The sequence below is a fragment of the Topomyia yanbarensis genome, chromosome 3, assembly GCF_030247195.1.
Source record: "Topomyia yanbarensis strain Yona2022 chromosome 3, ASM3024719v1, whole genome shotgun sequence".
Taxonomy (NCBI): domain Eukaryota; kingdom Metazoa; phylum Arthropoda; class Insecta; order Diptera; family Culicidae; genus Topomyia; species Topomyia yanbarensis.
The window spans coordinates 129830823-129853780 of record NC_080672.1 but is presented as its reverse complement, the minus strand read 5'-3'; the positions used below and the strand labels follow the sequence as shown (position 1 = coordinate 129853780).

At 39.2% G+C, this 22958-nt stretch overlaps 2 protein-coding genes across 2 annotated transcripts; one reads left to right on the top strand and one right to left on the bottom strand.

The window, feature by feature from the left end:
• Nucleotides 1–6495: 6495 nt before the first annotated feature.
• LOC131691043 (protein regulator of cytokinesis 1-like) lies at nt 6496–9835 on the bottom strand. The gene is made up of 5 exons (XM_058977193.1): nt 9454–9835; nt 8874–9265; nt 7486–8819; nt 7300–7422; nt 6496–7232 (listed from the first exon to the last, which is right to left on the bottom strand). The coding sequence occupies exons 1-5, from the start codon at nt 9501–9503 to the stop codon at nt 6930–6932; spliced, it is 2202 nt and encodes a 733-aa protein (XP_058833176.1). The 5' UTR covers nt 9504–9835; the 3' UTR covers nt 6496–6929.
• A 9296-nt stretch (nt 9836–19131) lies between these two features.
• Nucleotides 19132–22958, top strand: LOC131690039 (uncharacterized protein C05D11.1-like). The gene is made up of 8 exons (XM_058975496.1): nt 19132–19490; nt 19547–20673; nt 20729–20824; nt 20878–21210; nt 21277–21694; nt 21754–22003; nt 22095–22428; nt 22498–22958. Exons 1-8 carry the CDS (start codon nt 19385–19387, stop codon nt 22861–22863), a joined length of 3030 nt encoding a protein of 1009 aa, XP_058831479.1. The 5' UTR covers nt 19132–19384; the 3' UTR covers nt 22864–22958.

Below are 22958 nucleotides of genomic sequence, written 5' to 3'. Positions count from 1 at the left end.
TTTTGCATCAACTTTGCACTCCCTCGCAGAAAAGATTACTTGACAATCGTCCTACGCTGATCCACTTTGTTCGATGTTTTGTTGAATGTAGGGCTGTTTTTTGCAGGGTTTTGACGCCTTGCACGCAACGCAAAATACATTGCACGCAACGCATAATGCATTATGAATTTCTATTTTGATGGAAAGAAATACATTTAATTTCGCTGATTTTTAAAAATGCAGCACAAGTGATCTGCCCCTAGCACGAATGCCTCTTCCACGGCTCGCCGTTCGATTTCAATGATATCAATATCGTCCGCAAATCCTAGGAGCATATGCGACCGAGTGACGATTTCGATCCATCCAGCGTTGCACGAATCAGCCTAATCAGTTTCGTCGGAAAACCATGTTTTACCATTATCTGCCATAACTCATTTCTTTTCACTGAATCGTACGCCGCTTTGAAATCAATAAACAGATGGTGTGTCTGCAAGTTGTATTCCCGGAATTTATCTAGGATCTGTCGCAGGATAAACATTTGATCCGTTGGTGATCGGCCTTCACGAAAATCACCTTGGTATTCGCCGACGAAAGACTCCTCCAACGGCCTCAATCTGTTGAACAGAATACGTGATATAATTTTGTACGCCGAATTGAGGAGCGATATTACTCGATAATTAGCGGACTCCGTATAAGGGACAAAAGAAACCCTCTAGCCAGTCAGCAGGTTCCGCGTCCCTTTTTGTGTAAGGGACAAATGAAGCCCTCTAGCCGGTCAGCAGGTTAAGTATTAGGATGGGGAAAAACCAGCTTGAGTGAAGCCTCATGTAAACTCTTCTCAAATTGGCGTAAAAAATTCCACATTTTTTCGGTTCGATAATCTGTACAATAAAATGTCATACACTACAATAAAATACAAATCAAAAACTCCTTAAGAGCCGGTTCTTGAAGGTAGTAGATGACACGTTGAAGTCCAAATCCGCAAACACTTCGTTGAATGCGACAGACATGAAGCGAATAGGGCCATGACCACCATACAAAGAGTTCCTATGTTCCAAAAGCAAAAAGTTTCGTTCACGAAGCACACGTTCGGGTGCATATATATGCAGTTGGCTAATAATAACATCTACGGGAGGATGATTTGCATTAATCACAGAAATGGATACAGCAGGTTTGTGGTTCTGTCGGCTAGTCCTGTCTCATTCAATAAGACCACGACCTTAACGATTTTCAATGCTATTAATTTGTGTGTGACAGTTGAAGCTGAATTCATCCAATAGTGCAGCGCAAGCTGTAGAAATATAAGAGCGAAGCACGTTGACTACAGGTGCGACATTGTCATGTGTGTGCCAAATGAGGTCAAGCTGATTATAGTATCCAAACAATAATGCGCAATCATTACTTCCAAGGTAAGAAAAACAGCATCAATCGATATGGTTTTTAGCACTGACTAGGTCACTCTTACGATCTGGTAGTAAATAAATTACACCGATGCTAACAAAACGGTACAAATTGATAGTGAGACATTCACAGAAACGTACACGTTGCACCAACTGCTTACCAAAGGCCGTTCTAAGGTTGCCAGTAAGTTTTTGGTGTAACTACCCACTGAGACGTCCAAAAAATTTTTTCAAAATCGTTCAACACGGGTCCAACGATGGACGTTCGTTGAACGGTTATTTGGACGTTGTCCAAATTGGTCCAACGAACGTCCTTCATTGGACGATTTTGAAACCAACCGTTCTTAGAGGGTAGTACTTGTATTTCCTATTTACGGTAGTAATAAGCCTCCCATTTTGGTTTTGACGCAAAAATAATTTTTAAAACAGAATTTGAATGATAAGTATAGCTCATTAAACCAATTTTCTCAATTCTGTAATCCAAAAAGAATTTTTGAATTTTACTGAACGTGATGAATTTAGCACCATTTGCATCTGATATATTCATGCATAACGCAGTGCTGATTTTTGAAACAACTTGTGCTCTCATTCAGCCCTTCGTTATGCAAATTTGCGACATTATGGGCCGATTCCTTCACTCTCGCTTAACTTTTAAACCAGGTTCACCAGTACTTTTAAACCTGGCTTAAGCGCTAAGCGAGGGTGAAGAAATCGGCCCTATGACAGATCAGCTAAGCGCGGTTTTTTTATGAAGCGCGGTCGAGAAGGGCCGCGTGGAATTTTGGGTAAATGCGCTAATATTCAGTCTACTTTCTACCTCTGCCGCAGTCAGACCTACAATCGAGCCAAGTGAACAGCCTATGCATTTTAGTGCGCATTGTCTCAAGAACAAAAGCAACATCGGATTATTTTTGTCATCATGTGACCAAGTCGACGAAAAACTTTAAACGACTTTAAATTTTGTTCTAGACGACTGAGTTTCTGTGAAGTGGAACGCCTTCGGAAGGTAAAAATGCAACTTGGGCTTACGAAAATCGTGTACCTTCAGTATCATCTTCGCAATGCAGCGTTAATATAGTTCAATACGTTAGTACAAGCCGAGCGTTTCGTTTTGTAGAACAACTTAAAACACGTGGTTGAAAGTAACAACGTTGGAATTAAGATTACCGTATATATTGAAAATGAATATATAGATGTAACGCTGTATGATTTATCGCCTCGTACCCCTCCTGATCCAATTATAAAAAGCATGTTGCAATACGGAGAAATAAAATCCCTTACACCTAATACTTGGACAAACTTCATCCCGGATACTCCTAACTGCGTTTTTGTAATGAGAATGCGGATCGAAAAGCCCGTACCCTCCTATTTGTCAATAAAATTCAAAACCCACGGAACTACTATCAAACAAACTATGCTATGCACCCATGAGGGGCAAACTCCTACATGTAATTAGCAGAGCCACGAAATTTCAAAATCAGTTACCTATTTCTGCTTGCATTTACCGAAATCGACATTCAGATTCAACGCCTCCCTCATTCATTCACTTTCCAACTGACTGAAATTTCATGCAGAATCGAATGCTTGAGTGCAGAGGAAATATAAATTCATTAACCAACCAAAGCATTCATTTGTTATTATGTCGACAGTTTGAAGGCAGAAGTTAGCATCTTCTACATTTTCCAGCCTAAGTGAACTGTGTAATCTATATCTGGTGCACTTTTGCTCAATAATCCCTCTCAGAGCTAGCATAGAAACAAAATTCACTTTGCTTCTGAAACCGAACATGTTCGAACCTGACTGCGCTGCGTCGGGAGAACGAATGACGAGAGAAACGAAGCAAACATTTCATTCATCGCAGCGAATTTTGTTTTCTTTCAAGTTCACGTAGAAATGTCAATTTTTTTAGGCTCTGGTAATTAGACAGCATATTACGGACAACCTTGCGCGTATGATGCAGAGGAAAACGTATCTCAACCGATTGCCAACTCTTGTACGGCAAACCAACCCAAAACAGTGTGAGTGTTCAACACCAATGCCTGAACCACGTACGATGGCCAAATTTTTGGCAGCTGTTCAGACCATAATGACAACCGCAAAAGAAGCATCCAGAACCCCAAAATCTACTGTAAGTAACATAGGCAAGGAAGGTAATAACAATGACGACGGATTTACAACTGGTCGACAATAAGTGCAAGAAACAGAGATAGACATCTGACCGCCGGCACCAAGTCGGCTTCGACCTGGACGTGAAAAACAAAAGGGAATTAAAAGACCCCCCCTGACACAGTGTGACAGCAGACCCCACAAAAGAAGGTCTCCGCTTGCAATAAAAAGTTGCGCGCACGACATCCAACATTATTGTACAATATTTGTTTATATTTTTATATTATATTGTAAACATATAAAAGACCCACGGCTCCGATAAGCTACCGCTATGACCCGTCTCAAATAAACGAATTAAAAATAGTTGATATGCAGCCTTATTCTGCATTACGACGGATTGATTTTTCGAACGAATAGCGTTCGATCGAATCTGATACCCGTTTGCTATTGCTGTCGTTATTGAGAATGCATATCATATTTATTCAAAAAAGCGTTCCGTTGTAATGCAGAATAGATCTGTTGGTTTGAAAAGACAAAATTGAAAATTATCATTCGTAGTCGCATGAATTGATGGCGCCGGTAATTGAGTGGCAAGATTCTCCCCCACTCACCCCAGTGGGTCTGGGTTCAATCCCAACCGAATTTCTGATGTGAAAAATCTACGTAACGTTTTCCTCAAAAGTGAAGTAAAGCCGTTGGTTCCGGTCCATGTGTTGAAGGCTTCGATATCTAGGGTTAGTGTGACCTCTCTGGCGTGGGTGATAAGCACTCGGAAAGGACAGATGCCTACGGAAAGTTATTGTTATTTTATTGTTATTGTTATTTATCAGTGTACAATCGGGCTGTCTCAACAACCTATTTCTGCAACCTATGTGCATTAACTGTACACCTACCGTCTATCCGTTGCACTTGACAGTGTGTGCAGTGCTTTATGGTCACACCTATGACCGCGCACCCGGCTTCCCATGAGCGTTTTGGCGGCTCAGAGGTGTCCTTCCATGTTGCTCAGGGATACATTGCTCCTATACACATTCATGCATACAGGCATACATACGGGCTTACATTCATACATACATACAAACTATTTGGCGCAAGTTTAGAGCATATAACGTCGTGTCATCTAGTCTGTCATCCTATGGAAAATCATCCTACCATCGCCTTGAGGTCAACGTCATATTGGCAAATTTCGCATTGAATCCGCTTCTGTCTCTTCCTAATCTCCTTTTTGTCTCCTAGGTCTGAAGCGGATCAATCGACTATTAATTGAAACGGTAAACATACTAGCAGTATTATTAGTCCTTACTCGCGAATACTTTTCCTACAACTGTGCTGTTTCTTCTCTATCTTATAATATAACTCGATTATCCCTGTTCTAGTCAATATACATATTCATTACATTATGGACCAGGCAAACCCTTAATTTTTCTATTATTACTATCCTGAGTAGTTATACCAGTGAAGGTATTTTAGGATTTCGTTGAAAAGAATCTCTGCCAATAAAGGCGTAAGCAATATTTATCCTCATAAAGTTTGCTCGAAACGAATGCCCGCCTGGTTCGACTCGAACAGACCACACCGACCCGAAAGGGTTGCTTATCATTTCTGAGAGCCGGTGTGCTTGATCGAGTTTGATAATCATAAGAACAAATCCTGAATAATTAACTATCTCTCAGGTGCCAGTTCTGCACTCCTTTCCTGAACTAGCCTCATACTCACGATCAAAAGAGTCGACAACTAGTAGGATCTACATGTCCCCCACCCAAGCGAATTGATCAACTTGCAAGTAGGAGCACATATCTACCAACCAGCCAAGAAGACTTCCGAATCAATGAGAATGGACCATGCCAGTCGAATGCCACAGCCCCAGCGCCATCTCGTACAGTGTCATTGTCATTTCTCAGCCCATCCTCTGGCAGACGTTCATCCGCCCATCTAGACTCTGTCAAGATGAGAACCTACAAAGCCTAACTGTTCGTATGTGCTAGTCCGTTTAGATTTTGGTTTGCTGAAACGAAACAAGAAAAGCAAAATAATTGTGATTAGTGTCGTAGTTATAATAAATAAGTAAACGATTTCTCCTCTGTTGTCCGTTCCCTTGTTCGTAGTCCTCCCTCCTGTTCCTGATCTGTTTGGGCCACTGGCTTTCCGTTTCCTTGGCCGTCACGCTCGAACCGCACTAATCCGTTCATATCATGGCAGGAGAAACAAATGAAAAGACAAAACAAAACAAAATGAAAATAAATGGACGTCTGCTATCTGTGCCTAAATTGATGTTACTTCTCAGTTTTGCACGACTCAGGGGGGACTTGGCCTTGATCCCAATGCTCTGTCACCGATGTTACGTGATATTCGTTATGGAATATTCTTTGTTTGGGGGCCATTCATAAACAATGTTGTACTTTTTTTTTATCCCTGATACGTCTAAAATTCATTTTTAGTTTTTATCTCGTTACGTGAAGCTCTTCCCCTATTGTCAATATCCATCATCATTTATGAATGGTCCCCTGGTGATATATTTAGAGCAGACAATCCAATGAAAAATGGATTGACAGGATTTTAGTGCGCTCTTGGCGCCTTGTGTCACATCTTCATATTTGTTATACATATTAAGAATACCAAAGCATGCGATGTGATGACCGGAAGATTAGAAAAGCAACTCCTCTCCTTTTCCCCCAAGGACAGATGCCTACGGAAAGTAAAATAAAAAAGCACGTGAATTTCGATAACAGTAATACCTAGAGCTTCATGATAAAATTGCGATTAAATTTCCAGTTGTAGTCGTTTCAATCATATGCCCTAGTAATTCTAATTTAAAATTGTACACAACATAACAGTGTACAGGGTTTACATAATGCGACACCAAGCACTGAAAACGATTAATGTACCTCGAGACCACTGAACAACATTTCATTTACTACGGTTTCTACTGGTAAAATGGATAATCGGAAATAAATCAAGTATTGTATAATCATGTAAACTATGCATTTATTAATAATCAAGTTCCGAAAACGATATTTTATTGAACTTTATACATTGGTTGGTTCGTACACTCTGAGACGTTTTGAAAGTTCACATTTGCAAAACAGGGAGATGGAGACGCCATTGCATCTGAGAGAGCTGTGGGTTGAGTTGACCACTTTAAAGAACGCCTTATATTCTTAATCAAAGACGAAAAATTTACTAAAAATAATTATTGTTCTCTTTTGATGCTTAGATAGTTAAAAATATATATAGTACAGCAATACAATAAAATCCCGTGAACTGAAAAAAAAGTTAACGAAAACTATTGAATAAGTTACGCTTATGAAGCAGCCGGTTGCCACCCTTCACCCTTTGGGTAGAAGGCGAACACAATTATTAACGAGCACCGCCAACATCCAAATATTGCAATCTGCGCGGAACGTGTAATCGTTGTACGAACAGGTGCCGATTCAAAATCGAGCCCTAGAATATAATTGGACAGTTCTTCGATGCTGGCATGAGCTTGTTTCCGCTAGATGTGATGTTCGCCGCTGGAGATCGAATGGTGCTCGCTATCATCGTGCTCGAAGCAGATGGTGCGCGAAGCGTTATTTTGGACGGAGTGCCGAATGCGGTATTTGTGGAACTAAGCATATTAGTACCGTTGTTTCGTCGATTATGCCGGGTGATTGCGCGAGTTCCACCTGCAAGAGCCGTCGATGATGAGGCTGCTCCACGTTCTGGCATTAGGGATGAACGATTTGGAGTGTTTTGTTCAAAGAAATTCTAGATGAATAAAGGAATAAAGGTTAGAAGCGAACTAATTAGAAGACTCATTTTCTCTACACATTACCTCAAAGTGTTCATAGGATACTGATACGGATCGCATAGTGCTATCCGAATCTGATGTGACGATGATGTCTGGTCGGGCTTTTGAAACACTACGGCCAGCCTTGTGTGACTTTCGTCGCGATCGCTAAAACAAAATAAAATAGGAAATCTGAACTCACTGACAGAAAATTGTAACAATTCCTCTTACCCTCTTTTGAGCAACAGACGAACCATTTTTCGTTTCATAGACTGTAACGGCAGGAATTCTACCTGGAGATTTGGGGATCACTCGATTTTTGCTAGCGGACACCGGAACACCGGGTTTTAAAAAAGCCTTCGAGCTTCCATTTAGATCCTTAAGCAATGAGCGTTTCACTGCTCCAGATTTGGGCGAGGGCAGTTTTCGTTTCAGCCCAGCTGAAGATAATTTGGACGCGGAAAGTTTCTTATTGGCGGAACTTTTGAATGTGGGTTCTGGTACTCCCAACCTAGTGCGGCTGCTAATACTTGTATGTTTCAGCATTGTTTCCGCAGTTTTAGGAGTTCGCACAAGGGCAGCAGTTCTGTTGCTCGCAGTTGGTGTGGCCAAATTAGCCTTCTTGCGGGCGCTAGAAATCTTCAATTTGCCTTCTTCTCGTTTTTTCCACTGTTCTTGAATAACATCGTCAACATTCTCACCGAAAATAGTAAATTTTCGTTTGTTTGCTTCCTCGTATCGTTTGCAAGCCTCCATCAATCGCTGTTCTATTTTCGGTAGCTGGATACTTATTCGTTTGCGTTCTTTTTCTTCCTCCAGCAATTTTCCACCCCGATTGTTATATCGCGATGGGTCGTGGGACTTTTCTTCCAATACAATCATTTTTTCCCACATTTCTCGTCGCTGTTCAACTAGTTGAAAAATTGCTGCATTATTGCTATAATATTCTTTCAAATCGTTCAGTTCCATCTCATGCAGTGTCAGTAAATCTTCATTGTAAACATCACTCTTGAAAGTTGAAAACCTCGCACGTTCTTCATCGGATTTAAGACATTTGTCCCACCATTGCACGATCTCCGCCCGGGTTCTGTCGACAAACGCCTGAATATTTTCCCGTCGCATGACCTCGCATCGGTCCAGCTCGGTAAAAAGTTTGTCATACGTTGTCTGTGTATAATCGTTGTACTTTTCAAATTTCTTCACAACTGAAGGACGAATCGCTAAATATTTCCACAGGTTCTGTAGTTTAGAACGCATTTTGTCGATGTTGTCCTTAAGATGCTCGTACTGGGAACAAACCGATTCATGCAAGTGTCTCAGATCTGTTAGATTGTATCTGGTTGGAGGAAAATTGCGCGCATTGACCAGCTCGTCCTGGCGATCCGACTGCGGAGTGATATCTAAATGACCCATTAAAATTTTGATTTCCCGACGCATCGCTGCGATGTCGTCGAATCGCTGTAACTTCTCCACTCGAAGACCATCAAGATACGAACGGAAATCTTGCATTTCGGCTGCTGACGGTAGTGGATCCTTTGTTAGTTCGCGAAGAGACTCCCCAAGTTCTGAAACACGATTTTCATATACTTTTAATTTTTTAATGGAAAAATCCTCTTTACCTTCACAAAGGGTCTCCTGTTCGAATAGATACTCATCGATCTGATCATGGCGAATCTTCAGCTTTTCACGCATACACTCCAAACTGCGATCCAAATTGATTTGAACGATGTGCAGAGGCATTTCCGGTTCAATATCAAGCTCCTTTTCGTTTTCCCGCAGCAGACGTTTTAGATTGAGTGCCTCTTGTCGGAGATTTTCGATTGTTTCCAAAATTTTCTTCTTGCGGTTTTCGCTTTCCTCGTAAACCTCGTCGAAAAATGTTTGAATGTGCTCCGGCAGTCGACTCATGTGATCTTGGCAGATGTGCTCATCAAAAATCTCCGACCACAGGTTACTTATTCGATTAATCGAAACGGTAGCAATATCGTGGGCCTCGCGGATCACGTTTTGTCTGAAAGCAGCAAACGTTTCAGTGGAAATTTATTGTAAATTTGTAATAGACTGTAATTTGTAAACAGCAACAGTTGTTTTGGTAACAAGATATTTGAAATTTATAGCAAAATAATTTAGCTAAAACATCAATGGTATGGTGTAATGGCCAAAATTAATTATAGATTGAATCAGGACGTAAATACTTACTTAATTTCGCTCAGGCAACTAATTTCACCAACGGAAGCATCCATATCCATTCAACTATCACAATAATAGAGCTATCGGCGTAACAAAAGCAGCTTTCGATGCCAATAGATTTCCAGAAACACTCTATCCAACAAACGGTCGGCCAAGCCAATTTCTCTGACATAAACGAAACACAGTCTTATTCAGGAAAATTTAGCAACTGATATTCTTTTTTTCAGGACAACGCGCGTTCCTCAATTGTTTCGCTTTGAACGATGTGAAAAAACGTTAAAGAAAACGAATCGGTTCAGCGAAACGGTGTAGAATTGGAAGATGGCCTGCTATGAACCAATGAACTGAAATTCACGAATCGGTTCGAAAATGCTCACAGGGCTGTTTTCTTTAATGTAATAGCACATCAAGACTATAAATATAAGGTAGTGGCCGTTTTTTGAGTTGGTGTTCTGATGATTGTTTTGCAATTTGTAATTTTTATTGAGCTCAATAACCTGTTAGTACAGAAGATCGGGTCAAGGAAGTTAAATAAATATATATATATATATATATATATATATATATATATATATATATATATATATATATATATATATATATATATATATATATATATATATATATATATATATATATATATATATATATATATATATATATATATATATATATATATATATATATATATATATATATATATATATATATATATATATATATATATATATATATATATATATATATATATATCGACATAAATCGTACGAAGAAAGTTTAAAACATGTGTAAATCATTCTGTAATTTTATACTGTGTTGTTTCGGTCCCACAGTATTGACCAAGGACGATGCTTTAAATATAATGGCGATTTGCGGCAAAACCAAAATTAGTCATGCGACACCTATGATTCAGCTCATGAACTGGCAAAGTGATACAATTTGCTTTTTTCACCCGTAAGTGAGTCGTAGCTTACAACAAAATCTTCATTATCTTCTCGGAAAAAGCTAACCACTGCCAAAATATGAATGAAACGAGTAAGAAATTTAGTTTTATTTGCAATTATTCTGAAAGTACAGCCATTTGCAACTATTTGACTCATACATTTCTTCGAAATGTAATCGGGGTATTATTGTGGTTATAAAAAATCGTTCCATAAATAAAGTTCTAACTCGAAACCGAGACCCAATCAGCACCAATGTCAAACTCCTTTATATTTTGAACTACGTAGGAGATTCAGTGAAGATTATCGGAGAGAAGGATCGGCTGTGCATGATACAAAGCTGACACTTTCCTATTAGCCGGTTATATTCTTTCCTCGCGTGATCTGGAGAGTTTCGTGAATTTACACCATCTCATGAAGGTTTAGCTTAACTTAGGACGAACGGGAAATGCTGTTGCGGCGGCTACGGTGCTCAATAAATTACATTTCGAAACAGCGCGCATATAGCTCTGCGAATAATATTAGAAACCACTATGTTTTACACTCTTTTCGCAAGATGTTTACTCATCATCTGATGAAATGATGATTTTCCTCCATTTTCATAAACAATTATCAACAAATTGATCGGTAATTTGGTGTTTAAAAGTCATTTTTTACCAATGTTTACAGAAAATATATGCACTATGACAGAACAGAATAAAATCAGCAACACTTTCCTTCCAGCGCTATCTGCGAGCGGTTTCAACGTAGAATCGCCAAAAGACACACGAAGAGATAAACAATGAATTTGGCTTACACGGTTTACCAAGTTGTTTTGTCTGCTAATTTTGTCAGGCTGGATGTTGTTGGCTCGAATCAAAACTTGTCGAAAGTAAACAAAGTTCATTTCATATCGTCAACCTGGCGCCCAGGTGGTGAAATCAACGGGGTGCTGGAGCGTTGCCAAAAAAATTTTATTTTCAGATTAAATTTTACTAAACTTCCCAGTTTAACTCAGCCGGAATGCTGGCTGGATCTAATTCGTATTCCGGCTCCGGTGACACAACCGATTCAAGTTAGAATGTTTAAGGGGTACCATTTCGATGCGGCTTAGCCGCATAACCGAGGCCCGGGCGAGGTGGCTACCGACCCGCCGTCAGAAGCAAGCGAACCTGTGATCCACTCGTTTGCCCGGCTTACTCAAACATAGGGGCTATCCCTAGTTTAAGTCCGACTGAGCGGTAGCGAAGTCGGACAGCACGCGCAAAAGCGATGTGGCGTAGCCACATTGGGTGCTGGACACAAAATAAAATTGGCAACGCTAGCAAAAGGTACACACAAATGAACACTCCGGATGAACCTAGGGCCCATATTATTGGCTCGAATCAAAACTCGTCGAAATGTCAATTGACGATAGGTTCATCCGGAGTGTTCATTTGTGTTTACCTTTTGCTAGCGATGCCAATTTTATTTTGTGTCCAGCACCCAATGTGGCTACGCCACATCGCTTTTGCGCGTGCTGTCCGACTTCGCTACCGCTCAGTCGGACTTAAACTAGGGATAGCCCCTATGTTTGAGTAAGCCGGGCAAACGAGTGGATCACAGGTTCGCTTGCTTCCGATGGCGGGTCGGTGGCCACCTCGCCCGGGCCTCGGTTATGCAGCTAAGCCGCATCGAAATGGTACCCCTTAAACATTCTAACTTGAATCGGTTGTGTCACCGGAGCCGGAATACGAATTAGATCCAGCCAGCATTCCGGCTGAGTTAAACTGGGAAGTTTAGTAAAATTTACTCTGGAAATAAAAATTTTTTGGCAACGCTCCAGCACCCCGTTGATTTCACCACCTGGGCGCCAGGTTGACGATATGAAATGAACTTTGTTTACTTTCGACAAGTTTTGATTCGAGCCAACAACATCCAGCCATGAACCTATCGTCAATTGACATTTCGACGAGTTTTGATTCGAGCCAATAATATGGGCCCATTTTGTCAACCACAAGTTTTGTGTAAACAGCGAGTGACCTGTTGTTTTAACGAATTACTCTTGAGAAATATTTCGCAAAATACTTTATCATGCAGCTAAAAACGCATTGATTCACGTAACTGAGCCTGCGTAAATGTTTTTCGTTGCACTAGAGAGGATATAATGAAAATACAGTTGATGCGTATTGCGATATTGTCACATAGTTGGCTTTTTGCTGACTATTATTATTTAAGACAAATATCACGCTGCTATTATTATTTATGACAAATACCACGATAGTAGGAGAAAACTAAACAAACTCTAGAAAGAGAACTGCGGAGACTCCATTTTGGATCGATTGGATTCACGATTAGCTGTCAAAAACGAATCCAATCGATTATAGACTTATCCAGCTGCGTTAGTATTGTGCCGTTTTGACGTTTAAATTGGGAGGAAAACAAATCATTTGCACTGCGAATTGGGAGGAAAACAAACCGCTTGTGGGCCTTAGGGGAAGGCGGTGATATAAAAATGCGAGATCTCAGTGTGCGTATTTTAAACGTCAGATATCTCAATTGCCTATCTATAACATTGGACGTGTTGCCAAAAATGCTGTTTTTCTTTCCGCTGTTATCTTACTAGTTTTTCTAGAGAAAACTAGTCGGTAAGTTTATAATGTTCAGACTTTGCATCTACCGCTTATATAAAATGAGAAACTAGAAATCGATCAATGGCTTTGTAATGTTTAAAATGTGTTTAAATTTACTCGTATTTATTTGTATCATAAAAGTTATTTAGTATATATGTATGTAAAGTTTACACTCTTCGTTTGTAAACATAATTACATGGATTTCTTTATATTTCAATTTCAATACTCCCCACAAGTTACTTCTTAAATCCGCTATATTTGTTTACATTGCTCGTTTGGAACCGTTGTTTTGGGTTCGATTGGAACTTTCGGCTTCAGTCTTCGCGCATCTCTATACAATCATCTCTGGTATTGACCGCACTCACCGCTTGACGAGGGGTAAGACAGTGATTAATATTGGATATTCTAGAGGTTCCCACTCCGAGGATTTTTTTATTTCGATTATAGAGGTTTTAACCTTGAGGTCATTCGACTTCTCGGGTTACAAAAATCTCTTAAGAAAACTCTCTATACTTCACAAACTTGTTCTCTTCCTTTTCTTCAAAATTCATACTGCTTCTAATCAAAGTTCATATTTTATTTGTTTACGTTTAAGAGCTGTTGAGTAGAGGTTTTAGTTTTTGAATTTCATGTAAAACATTCTAATCATAAGACATTGCAAGATGACGTCATATGAGTAAAAATGCTCAAAAAATGACAGTTCAGCGAGCTTGTTTACATGGTGATAGAATTCGAACCGAGTTTCTTGTACTGGATGGAATCAACACTTTTCTAAGTCCATGTAAACAAGCTCTCTCAACAGTCAGAAAAGTGACGTTATATACATTTTTATGCAATGTTCTAATTTAGATGGACCGTTCTTATCATAACACCACAGACAAATAGATGTGAAAGTTTGAAGAAAATTCTAAAAAATCAACGCCTACGGTACACTAGCGACATCTGTTGCACAAAATGTGATTTTGGCAACCATGCTAAATAATTTTTTTTGAACCGAATTCCTAGCATACAATGCCCATATTGCTTGTCAAATGCAAGATGATAAATGAAAACTGGGAGCATTGTTGCAGTTGTTAAACGAAATAGAAGAATCGTCTATCCCAATCGCTGGTTGGGCCCCACCTCTGTCCAACTAATGAATTTGATTTGGTAGTTGGACCGACTGACAGATGTCAAAAACTCTCCAAAGGAGACGTTAGTAGTGTAATTGCATCTTTTTACATCTCTAATAATTGTCAGATTGATTGTCAAAGTAAATTTGACATAAGATTTTGGTATTCAGATGCTTTTTAGTTTGACAATGGTCCAACTAGCGGAGCGGTCCAGTTAAAAAATGTCCAACCAGCGAATCATGACTGTATTAGAGCGGGTTGTTGGCGAGTTGCCTAGAACAATGTTTCAATAGCTTACCGCTCGCCGGCATTTATTTTCCCCCGCCTAGTCGCCATTTCGTTTACTGGAAAGTAACCGTTTTGGTTATATTGAAGTTTTATTGGCGATTTGCGGCAAAACTAAACTTAGTCATGCGACACCTATAGCGGCCCTTACACGTTCAATATTTTTGTCAATACGAGTATTGACGATATTGCTACAATACGTCAATCCCATTTGAAATGTACATCGTCAATACAACTTTTTTCCAGTATCCAGTATTCCACACCTTACCAGTGCCAAAATATGAATAAAAGGAGTAAGAAATTTAATTTTATTTGCAATTATTCTGAAATCATAGCCATTTGAAATTCTTTGGCTCATACATTTCTTCAATATTATTTGGGGTATTATGGTGGTTATAAGAATAATTTCCGTAAAAAAAGTCTCAACGGGAAGCCGAAACCCAATCAGTACCAATGTAAATGTAAAACTTCTTGATATTTTGGACTACGTAGGAGATTCTGTTAAGCCTATCAGAGAAAAGGAATGGCTGTGTATGATGCAAAGCATCAAAGGTAACGTAACAAAAACTTCTCATAATTACCAGTATGAGATCCTGGACAACATCCGCTGAAACATAACAAATAATGTTTCTAAATGGGGCATTTACTGTTCATGTAAAGCAGAAACCGCTCAGTGCAAACATAGTGGATTGTCTACTTCGTCTGAACCGATAGCTATCCCCATAAAAAATTTGACATTGGCCAAATTGCGCAGTCAACCGGTTGAATCGGGTGCCTTCAAAAACGACCTACTAATGCACCGCTTAAATTGAATTACGTCGGGGATGATTTTGGTCACTATATTAATCAATAGATTTTATCCGTCTGGTACCCGACGCAATCGACTGGAAAATCGGTTGAAAAAATATTGTTGCATCACGCAGAAAAATAATTTTTAATGTCAAATAATATGAGGGTTGAAATAATAAATTTACCAAGTTGTTCTGTGTTCAATAAAACATACATGTTTATATAAATAAAACAATTGTTGAAATAATTCTGAAGAATTTATTGGATCAAACATGGAAAATAGTTCGACCAACTAAAATATTTATTGATTTTATCATAACAACAATCGAAATAACAAACAACTTTGTTGAATCAATGAGCTCATTTTGTTGAATAAAACTAATAAAATATTTGGATCAATGCATGTCAAATGTTCAATACAAAAAACATTTTTGTTAAATCAAATAATATCTTTTATTGTTTTAGGCATAACAAATATTTGAATCAATGCATAGCATATATTGAAGCAAAACCAATTTTATTGTATATAAAATATGCCTATTCTTTAATAGGAATCAAAGGCCAACTGTCATGGTGACGTGACAAATTTAGAACAAACCATTACTCGCTGACAACAGATCACATCAGTACAAATGAAATACTTGCCATTGACTTATTGGCCTTTCTCTAAAAACAGGCTACAAACGCATTAATTTTACGCAGTCAAATCATTCTGGAACCGCTTCGGAATCCTGAATGGATGCAGTATGGCCCAGTCAAACCCATTCCGGGATCGGTTAGGAATTCTGAATGGATTCACTATGAGTTCCAGCTCAAAGGCAACAACCGATTCCGACTCAATCGTTTGTTGCATTTGAGCGAGAATCCATAAGGGATTCCAAACCTGTTCCGGAGTAGGTTTGCTTGGAACGAAATGAAATTTTATTACATGCAGTGCATACGATTCCAATCACCGTCCCTTTATGTAGTACCTTTGGCCCTGCGCGTGGTTTATTCCAGATATGCGCTATAATGTAGTGCTTCAGGGTCTCAGCTTTTCCAAAAAGATTGCAGAAGGCGCACGAATACGCTCTGTGTCTTCCTGTTGGACCAGAGATGGTGAAGTACAGGAAACTGCCCTCTCGAACGGGTATTATTTATCTCTGGTGCGGTGACGTGTTTTCAATTCTGCGATTGTCGTTTTTAAGCCACACAGTGTGTTTTGTTTGAGTCCTGGAATAGAGGAAGGCACCATAAAACGCACCGTGTGCATTCGACTTAATTTATTCACTAACCTTTGTGCGACATCATGATTATTTTCAAGCTGCACTTGCGCCCTTCGAGTCCGGAAAATCTGAGCACTATAAGAATTTACCGAAATTTGAATTCCCTGATTTAAATTTTCACGAATTTCTCCACCATTGACGCACGTGGGAAAAGTTTTCTTCTTCGTAGCAACTTTTATTTTTTATTTGTTTCAATTCAACAAGGACTGTTGATGTAATGCATTCAGTCCTTTTGAATAAATTAGCTGCATGCTTTTGTTAGAATCACTGATTTGTTTGGAACAAACAATAATTTTGTCGATCTTCGAAAAGCACAGATAACAAAACTTGTAAGATTGATTCAAAAGATATTTTGGTTGATCTAACCAAAAAATAAGTTTGGTTTAATAAATTCCTTGGTTCACAATAAAAAAATTTTATCGATTGAAAATAATTTATAGAATCAAGCATGCACAATTCTTTTGCGTGATCTAAACAAGACTTAATTGTCATATTGTTCAGCGGACGAAATCGGTTCTCGTGTTGTTGATAAATACAACAGTTGGACTTTTTATGTTCCAAAATTACAATTTTCTATTGTTATTCATATATTTCTTGTTAATAAAAATTACACTTTTAATAAGAAGAAGAAGTGATTTTGGACTCGGTCTATTCATTCCTAATATGCATTTGCAGTCCTATTGATTCAATCTGCCAGTAGCCAGCGCGTTTAAAAACTGAATCAGGACGTTGAAGAATACCATAATTCAAGCCCACATCTAATGAACGAACGGAAGATCCGGAGCCTGAGTTATCGACAAGTCATGCAATGTTTCAAGCGTAAGTGTTTTAGATACAATGAAAGAAACAAAATAAAATAATATTTTTTCTACGAAAGTCTGTCTTGTATTTCTTTTGAGAACTTTCCAGTGGATATAAGGTGCATTAGTTTGAACAATTTTAAACTGTCGACTGATCTACCTATTTAATCGTTTTACATCAACCGATTTCAACAAATTTCATGGGCCGATTTCATCTAGTGTTGCGTCGACAGACACCCATGTTGAACTGTCATAAGCGTCGGTGAAACAATCTATAAATTAGTCGGTTTCAACGTCGGGCGATTCAGCCGACCAAAACCGATTGGATTGTGGGTAAAATCAAGAGGATTTTTTATGGGGATGTCGCACACATTTCAGTATGTAGCTCTGCGAATAATATTAGGAATCTCACTAAGTTATCCTTCGTTTTTACAAGCATTTATCAACAAATTAGAAGATGATATGCTGTTAAAAAGTTATTTTCTTATCAAAGTTTACAGAAAATATACCAACTATGACAGAACCAAATGAAATCAGCAACACTTTAGCGCTATCTGTGAACGTTTTCAACGTAATTGAGTTTTGAAACAATTTTTGGGCTTCGCTGTGGGCGCGTTTAAACCTTCCTTATTTATCATCTTGACTGTAGCCAGCGTTGCCAGTGTTCCAGATTTATCTGGAATCTTACAGATTTTTCCTATAACTGAACAGACATTTCTCGACAAACATATGATTACGGCTTAAAAGCCAACTGTCAAAAGTCTCTTTGAAAGGAAATTCCGGACAAACCGTTACTCGCCAATCACAAATGTTGGTATTATTGACCATTGTACGAAATGCCTTAACCTCACAAATTTGACAAGTGCTGGTCCTAGAACACTAGAAGTAATTGATAAAAAAAAATTAGTTCACTTATTAGATCTTTCATATACATTTTCGCACAGCAGAGAATAGCACAATTTAATTGCAAGGCGCTCTAGAGAACATTTATACTTCTAAAAACATGATTCCTTATATATTTCATATGCTTCATATTGAGAATACGAATAATCTCTAAGTCCAAAATGTAATCAACAGGACCACCATCTGTCACATTTAATGCATGACGTCACTGTGCAGTGACCAATAGAAAAGAGAAAAGTTTTCTCTTTCGTTAACTGCTATGAACAGTATTTAGCCAGTAACGGTTTGTCCGGAATTTCCTTTCAAAGAGAATTTTGACAGTTGGCTTTTAAGCCGTAATCATATGTTTGTCGAGATTTGTTCAAGCCAGACATTTCGCCAGATTTTTTAAATTTTGCCAGATTTTTCAGATATTCTGAATTCTACGTTACACCCCAGAGGGAGTGCCATTATGCCAGATTTATCTGGCACAGCTAGAGTTTTTTTTAAGCTTATAGCAAAAAGATAAACCTCTCATTCTACCAGATTTTTAAATTATAGAGATTGTTACACACAATTTCTGGAAATCTGGGTCATACTTTCCAAAACAAAAATCGATTAATGTTCTATGAAGACCAAAATGTATGCCAAATTTCGATGACTTTGAGACAGATTTTTCCATAAATTTTTATTTGAACTGCGTGCCTTTGAAAACAGTGGCAACCCTGACTGTAGCTCATTTTGGATCAGAGATGCCAGATTTGCAGACAAGTCTGCAAATTGGCAGACTTTTAATTTAAGCTGCAGATTTTTTCGATGACGCAGATATTTGCAGATTTTTTAGTTTGGTTGCAGATATTTGCAGATTTCTTAGTTTGGTTGCAGATATTTGCAGATTTTTGAATATAAAGGCTTTTGGTTACACTAGCTTTCCTGACATTTTTTGTTCTTCCCAGACTTTTAAAATTATTATCGCAGACATTTGAAAAAAGTACCTGGCATCTCTGTTTTGGATTCGGTTGGAATCTGACAAACGTTTTTTTCACCAGCCTGATTTTGCAGTTTTCTGATTTTGGCTCGGAAATTAGAGTTCTTGGCTAGGAATAGGATTACTGTGGAACATTCTAATTTAAAATTATCTACTACAGTATTTCCTTGGTTGGTTTTGTTTCGCTGGGTTTGTTTCTTATATACGTTGGGCAGCACCACTTTTGTTTCATTCTGCAGCGGCTTCAGATTTCGGATCCGGCTTTCAGTGGAAGCATCAGCGGCAAAATGACTTTTAAATTGATCAGTTCTGTCAAGGCAAATGGAGTGATTCCGGTTCATAAGTATCGCTCGGAACAAACCGGATTAACGGTGGTTGTAGGAGAAGTTGAAGGTAAGATTCGATGTGTCAACGTGATTTTTTTTTCCACGCCAGAATGGTCATTTCAGGTCCCTTGGTAAATGGATACTTCGCGCTTGCAACGGAAGCCCATGATGATGATGGTTTACCACACACTCTTGAGCATTTAGTTTTTCTCGGCTCAGAGAAGTATCCCTATAAAGGAATTCTGGATTTAGTTGCTAATCGGTGCCTAGCTTCCGGGACGAACGCATGGACGGACACGGATCACACTTGTTATACCATGACCACTGCAGGCAGTGGAGGCTTTCTTTCTCTGCTTCCAGTTTATTTGGATCACATTCTTTATCCAACTTTAACCGAGTCTGGTTTCCTAACGGAAGTTCATCATATTTCCGAAGAGGGAGAAGACGGTGGTGTTGTATACTGTGAAATGCAAGGACGCGAGAACACTGGCGAGTATAGATTGCATTTGGAAATGCTCCGAGCAATTTATCCGAATTGCGGATACAGCTCGGAAACTGGCGGAATTATGAGTAATTTGCGTACAAGCACTAATAATGAAAAAGTTCGTTCCTACCACGCAACATTTTATCGACCGGATAATCTGCATGTCATTATTACTGGTCAAATCGCTCCAGACGATATTTTTAAAGCGTTGGAACCCATTGAACAAAAAATACTTTCTAAGGGGAAGCTTACGACCTGTGTCAGGCCATGGCAAACACCGGTTGATCCTTTGCCTGAGTCTAAGTCTTTGAAAATTTTGTATGCAGCTGACGAGGAAGATTGTGGTTTGGTAAATATTGCATGGCGTGGTCCAAAAGCAACCAGTGAGTACACAGAACTGACGGCTTGTTCTGTTTTGTTGCGTTATTTGTCCGATACGTCCGTAAGTCCCCTTCAACGGGAATTTGTTGAAATAACAGATCCATATGCAAGTCGTGTTGGCTACAACATAGCTGAAAATTCTGAATCATTGCTGTACATTTCATTTGAAAATGTTCCGTTAGAGAAGGTGGATGCCATTTTTCCGAAATTACAGCAGGTACTGGAGAAGCTTGGTAATGGTGGAGAAAAAATAGATATGAAACGGATGGCAAGTGTTCTGGAGAGATACATTCTCGAATCTTTAAGTAATCTTGAAAGTAATCCTCATGACGATGTGGCTTTTCACGTAATTGGTGATGTTCTGTACGGAGAGGTTGAACAAGATGTAGGTAGAAAGGTATGATTTTTTGTAGCATTTATTTTACTGTTAACTGTTTTAGTTTGACAACCGTTTGAACGCCAATAGGTGCCTACAAGAGCTAAAAAACAAGGACGAAGACTTCTGGGTTTGTTTACTGAACAAGTATCTTGTTAATGTAAGCAAAAAACACCGCTGGCATCGAAAATCAATTACCTTGCTACTTTTTAGGCCAACAATGTTGTGGTGCGTGCTATTCCTAGCATTGAGGAGCAGAAACGGTCGGCGAAGGAAGAGCAGGATCGCATCCAGCAGCAACGTACCGATTTGGGCGAAGAAGGTTTGACTAAAAAGGGCAAGCAATTAGCGGATGCGATGGCCACTAATGAGATTCCTCCTCCGGATGAGATGTTAACATCAATTCCGGTCCCATCGACTGATGGTATTAAATTCCACCCGGTACAAATTTTCAAATCCACTGGAGGGGAGAATCCTCCTGGATTAAACCTGAAAAAGCTGCCTGTGTATGCGGAAGCCTATCATTTACATACTAATTTTTGTTACGTGAGTTTTATTGTTCTGATGTCAATTGCGTGCGAAGCTAGAACAAGTATCTTATTCCCGTTTCAGCTCATGGTCACGATGAACACTGAACCGGTAGAATCGAATTTACGCCCATATTTACTGTTACTGATGGAACTGATGACTGAATCGCCTATTCGACGTGGTGATGAACTGATTCCATACGAAGCAGTCGTAGCCGCTCTAGAATCGGACACAATCGAAACGGAAGCCCGACTCGGTATCGAAACCAGAAGCCGTTTCAGTTTGGGACCGTTTGGTACCACTGCGACTCTGTGTATGCAGGTTGTACGCAATAAATATGAAGTCGGTGTCAATTGGATTACGGAGTTGTTGCACAAGACGGAGTTCACCGTAGATCGCGTGAAAGTTTGTGCCTCAAAAATGGTCAACGACGTCGCACAAGCGAAACGAGAGGGAAGTTCAATTGTAAGAGATATGTTAAAGGCCATGTATTATGGTGAAGGTATGATGGTTGTTTTTAAGGTGAATTCAGGTGCTTTTATGCAACATTAATTTCCACAGATAGTAATGTACGTGTAAGTTCTCTTTTGAAGCAGCAGAAATTCTTGAACGTATTAATCAAACAGTTGGATAATGAAGTTGGAGGGAAAACGGTGATCGATAATTTGAATAAAGTTCGCGATATTGTTACTAGACCTGAAAATCTGGGGTTGCATTTGGCGGCTAATTGGCATGAGATGAATCAGTTGCAAGTCGATTTGGTAGGACCTTGGTCAAAGTTAGCGGTTACTGAGGGAATTCCCGAAGCCAAGTAATATTTTATTGTTAACAATTTTTAATGAGCTCCTGCTCCTATGATTACAAAAGTCAGAGTTGAATTCAAACTTTTTTTAAATGTCCAGATTAACCACCATCCCCGATTGGAAACTGATGCAGCCTAATGACACTTTGAAGGATTTTACCGGTGTTGTAGTTGGCCTAGGAAGCGTCGAGAGCGCATTTCTATATCAAAGTTCAAATGCCATCACCGATTTCAATGATCCCGACTTGGCTCCATTGTTGCTGTTCTTACAATATCTAACACAGCTGGAAGGTCCACTGTGGCGACAAATCCGTGGACAAGGACTCTCCTATGGGTACAATATCGTTCCCCGACCGAACGAAGGTCTGCTCTATTTTACTCTACACAGGGCAACCAACGTGGTGGCTGCATATAAAGAAGCGAAATCAATCACAGTAAGTTTCGTTTATTCCAACAAATAGTTTGACCACACTGATGATCATTTACCTTTCGTCCATTTCCAGGAAAAACAATTGCAGGAGAATCCTGAGTGGGATTCAACTTTGCTGGAGTCAGCTCGTAGTTCACTGATTTTCGAAATCATCGCACGCGAGAAAAGCATAGGAAATGTAGTGATTCAATCGTTTCTGGCTAGTTTCAAGCAAGTTTCAGCCGGTTACAATCAAGCCTTGGTTCAGCAGGTTGGCAAAGTCACCGAGGCAGACTTGGCACGGGTAGGAAAGAAACATATAAAAAAACTGTTTTCTTCCGAAGCCAGGACAGCGATCGTATGCCATCCGGATAAAGCAGCGGATGTTGCTTTGGCTTTCAAACAGCTTGGTCACAACCTGAAAGTAGAATGCAGTCTTGAGGAAAGCATTTTGGCTTGAGGAGGTTGGATTTTTTTCCATCATACTAAACGCTCGGCTCATCAATTAAATGGCAAATTTTGGTACGACCGCTGCTATTAAAATATGCGAATGCA

Excerpts from the sequence above, each read along its gene's own strand:
- LOC131690039 (XM_058975496.1), top strand. The coding sequence starts at position 19,385 with ATGACTTTTAAATTGATCAGTTCTGTCAAGGCAAATGGAGTGATTCCG. Across the intron at positions 19,491-19,546 it reads GGTTGTAGGAGAAGTTGAAG|GTCCCTTGGTAAATGGATAC; the intron begins GTAAGATTCGAT and ends TGGTCATTTCAG. Across the intron at positions 20,674-20,728 it reads ACGGAGAGGTTGAACAAGAT|TTTGACAACCGTTTGAACGC; the intron begins GTAGGTAGAAAG and ends TAACTGTTTTAG.
- LOC131691043 (XM_058977193.1), bottom strand. The coding sequence starts at position 9,503 with ATGGATATGGATGCTTCCGTTGGTGAAATTAGTTGCCTGAGCGAAATT. Across the intron at positions 8,820-8,873 it reads ACAGGAGACCCTTTGTGAAG|AACTTGGGGAGTCTCTTCGC; the intron begins GTAAAGAGGATT and ends ATCGTGTTTCAG. Across the intron at positions 7,423-7,485 it reads CGTCTGTTGCTCAAAAGAGG|CGATCGCGACGAAAGTCACA; the intron begins GTAAGAGGAATT and ends ATTTTGTTTTAG.